The sequence below is a fragment of the Sinocyclocheilus anshuiensis genome, unplaced genomic scaffold (assembly GCF_001515605.1).
Source record: "Sinocyclocheilus anshuiensis isolate Anshui unplaced genomic scaffold, SAMN03320099.WGS_v1.1 C33044521, whole genome shotgun sequence".
Lineage (NCBI taxonomy): Eukaryota > Metazoa > Chordata > Actinopteri > Cypriniformes > Cyprinidae > Sinocyclocheilus > Sinocyclocheilus anshuiensis.
In genome coordinates, this window is record NW_015621491.1 from 1 (window position 1) to 2202 (window position 2202).

General features: G+C 39.7%; 1 protein-coding gene across 1 annotated transcript; it reads left to right on the forward strand.

Moving 5' to 3' along the window:
* Positions 1–10: 10 nt before the first annotated feature.
* On the forward strand, positions 11–2198 carry LOC107683207 (ribonucleoside-diphosphate reductase large subunit-like; the record flags this gene model as incomplete). Its single annotated transcript, XM_016479276.1, has 7 exons — positions 11–50; positions 257–419; positions 588–729; positions 801–884; positions 971–1132; positions 1975–2054; positions 2150–2198. Coding segments are annotated over 7 exons (720 nt in total), but the record flags the coding sequence as incomplete, so codon positions are not given.
* Between the last annotated feature and the right edge of the window lie 4 nt (positions 2199–2202).

Genomic DNA, 2202 nt, shown 5'->3' on the forward strand with positions numbered 1-2202 from the left:
TCTCTTTTAGACATTGGAGCGCTCATACCTGCTGAAGATCAATGGAAAGGGTAAGTCGAGGAATTTACTTGCATACATATAAACAGTCGCATTGAGTCGAGGAATAATAGAACACTATAAAGAAAAGACTTGAAGGGGAAGGGGTAGATGAAAGAATTTTAATGAAAGAATGCATTTGAGTTGAAAAAGAGCAAAAAGACTGACCTGAATGATGGAAATGGAAAATGTTCCTATGACACTTTGACCACTTTTCCAGTTGCTGAGCGGCCACAACACATGCTGATGAGAGTGTCTGTGGGAATCCATAAGGAGGACATTGCGGCAGCTATAGAAACCTACAACCTGCTGTCTGAGAAGTGGTTCACTCATGCTTCTCCTACACTCTTCAACGCTGGCACCAACCGGCCACAGCTCTCCAGGTAAACAGCAGGAAGGAGAACATATAACCACTATCAGACACAAAGGGGCAGTTTTTCCAAAACAAATCTTTTTGGTTTTTGTCAAGGCCTGATTTTCATGTTGGCAAAGTCAGTTGACTTCTATACATAATGTATAATACAAGCTACTTGCTTTTGTCAAATGTCTAGTTGCTTCCTGCTTGCTATGAAGGATGACAGTATTGAGGGGATCTATGACACCCTGAAGCAGTGCGCCCTCATTTCTAAGTCTGCGGGAGGTATCGGGGTGGCAGTGAGCTGCATTAGAGCCACTGGCAGCTACATTGCAGGGGTGAGTTTTACTGGATTTACTGGTACTATTAAACTTAGCAGTTGTGTTGATTCAGTGTCTTGTTATTTTAGACAAATGGCAACTCAAATGGCCTGGTTCCTATGCTCCGTGTCTACAACAACACAGCACGCTATGTGGACCAAGGAGGAAATAAGGTAAGGCATTTTACATGTAAATTTCAGGATGTGGTTTAAATTTAGCTTGAAAAATTTTCTCAAAATTTTCTCTCCTCCTCACTCAGAGACCAGGAGCTTTTGCCATGTACCTGGAGCCCTGGCATTTTGACATTTTCGACTTCCTAGAGCTTAAAAAGAACACTGGTAAAGAGGAACAGAGAGCTAGAGATCTGTTTTACGCCCTCTGGATCCCTGATCTCTTCATGAAGCGAGTGGAGACCAATGCGGTGGGCACACTATAAACTATACAAAAAAATATTTGAGATGTATCTGGTTGAAAATTCAGCTTTGCCATCACAGGAATAAATGACATTTTAATACAGGGTTTGGCAACCTATGGCACGTGTGCCAACATTGGCACGCAGAGGGAAAATCACTGGCACACGACCAACCCCGGGAAACTGCATACCAATGTCTATTTTGTATCATTCCTCAGTCACACAGCCTGTTAGGAGCTATAAATACTATTAAAGTGAGAATTAACCTGCACCAGTCCACAGATGTGCGTGGCTAACAGTGCTTGTCAATGTCAAAATAATTGAGATGGGCAATCAAATCAAAGTAGGCCGAGGTTACTGTTCACAGAAGCAGAATGTGAATTCCAGTGCGAAGCATCAGTTTAATGTTGAAAAAGAGGTGAAATGGAAATTTGCAAAATGCAAATCATTTAATATCAGTCAAGTGTTTTACGATAGAATTGATAAGTGACTGACAGCTGTATCCAGTGATGCAAACTACTCTACTTTTTTTTTCTCAAATATGGCCATTATTGGCACAGTGGTTAACCAGAAAAATTTAAAATGGCACTTCATGCCAAAAGGGTTGCCGACCCGTTTTAATATATATTCGTATAGAAAATGTTTTTTTTTAACATTGGGAATATTTCAGGATATTAATGTTTTTACTTTATTTTTGATCAAATAAATGCAAATATATACATTATAAATTTCCCAAACTTTTGAATGGTTGCATATTTGTTTATGGTTGTATATTTATTTCCTTAACCAGTTGAGTTTAGTTCAAATGCTTAATTTTAAGCAAACTCATTTATGACTCATATCCCATGTAGGACTGGTCTCTGATGTGCCCCAGTGACTGTCCCGGGCTGGATGAGTGCTGGGGAGAGGAATTTGAGAAGCTCTACATAAAGTATGAAAATATTAGTAATGCTTCTACTATAAAACTGACTAGAAGTCTATTAATATTACTGTTTAATAATCCCATTTAATGATCTTTTGTTCCAGATATGAGCAGGAGGGCAGAGCTAAGCGTGTGGTGAAGGCTCAGCAGCTGTGGT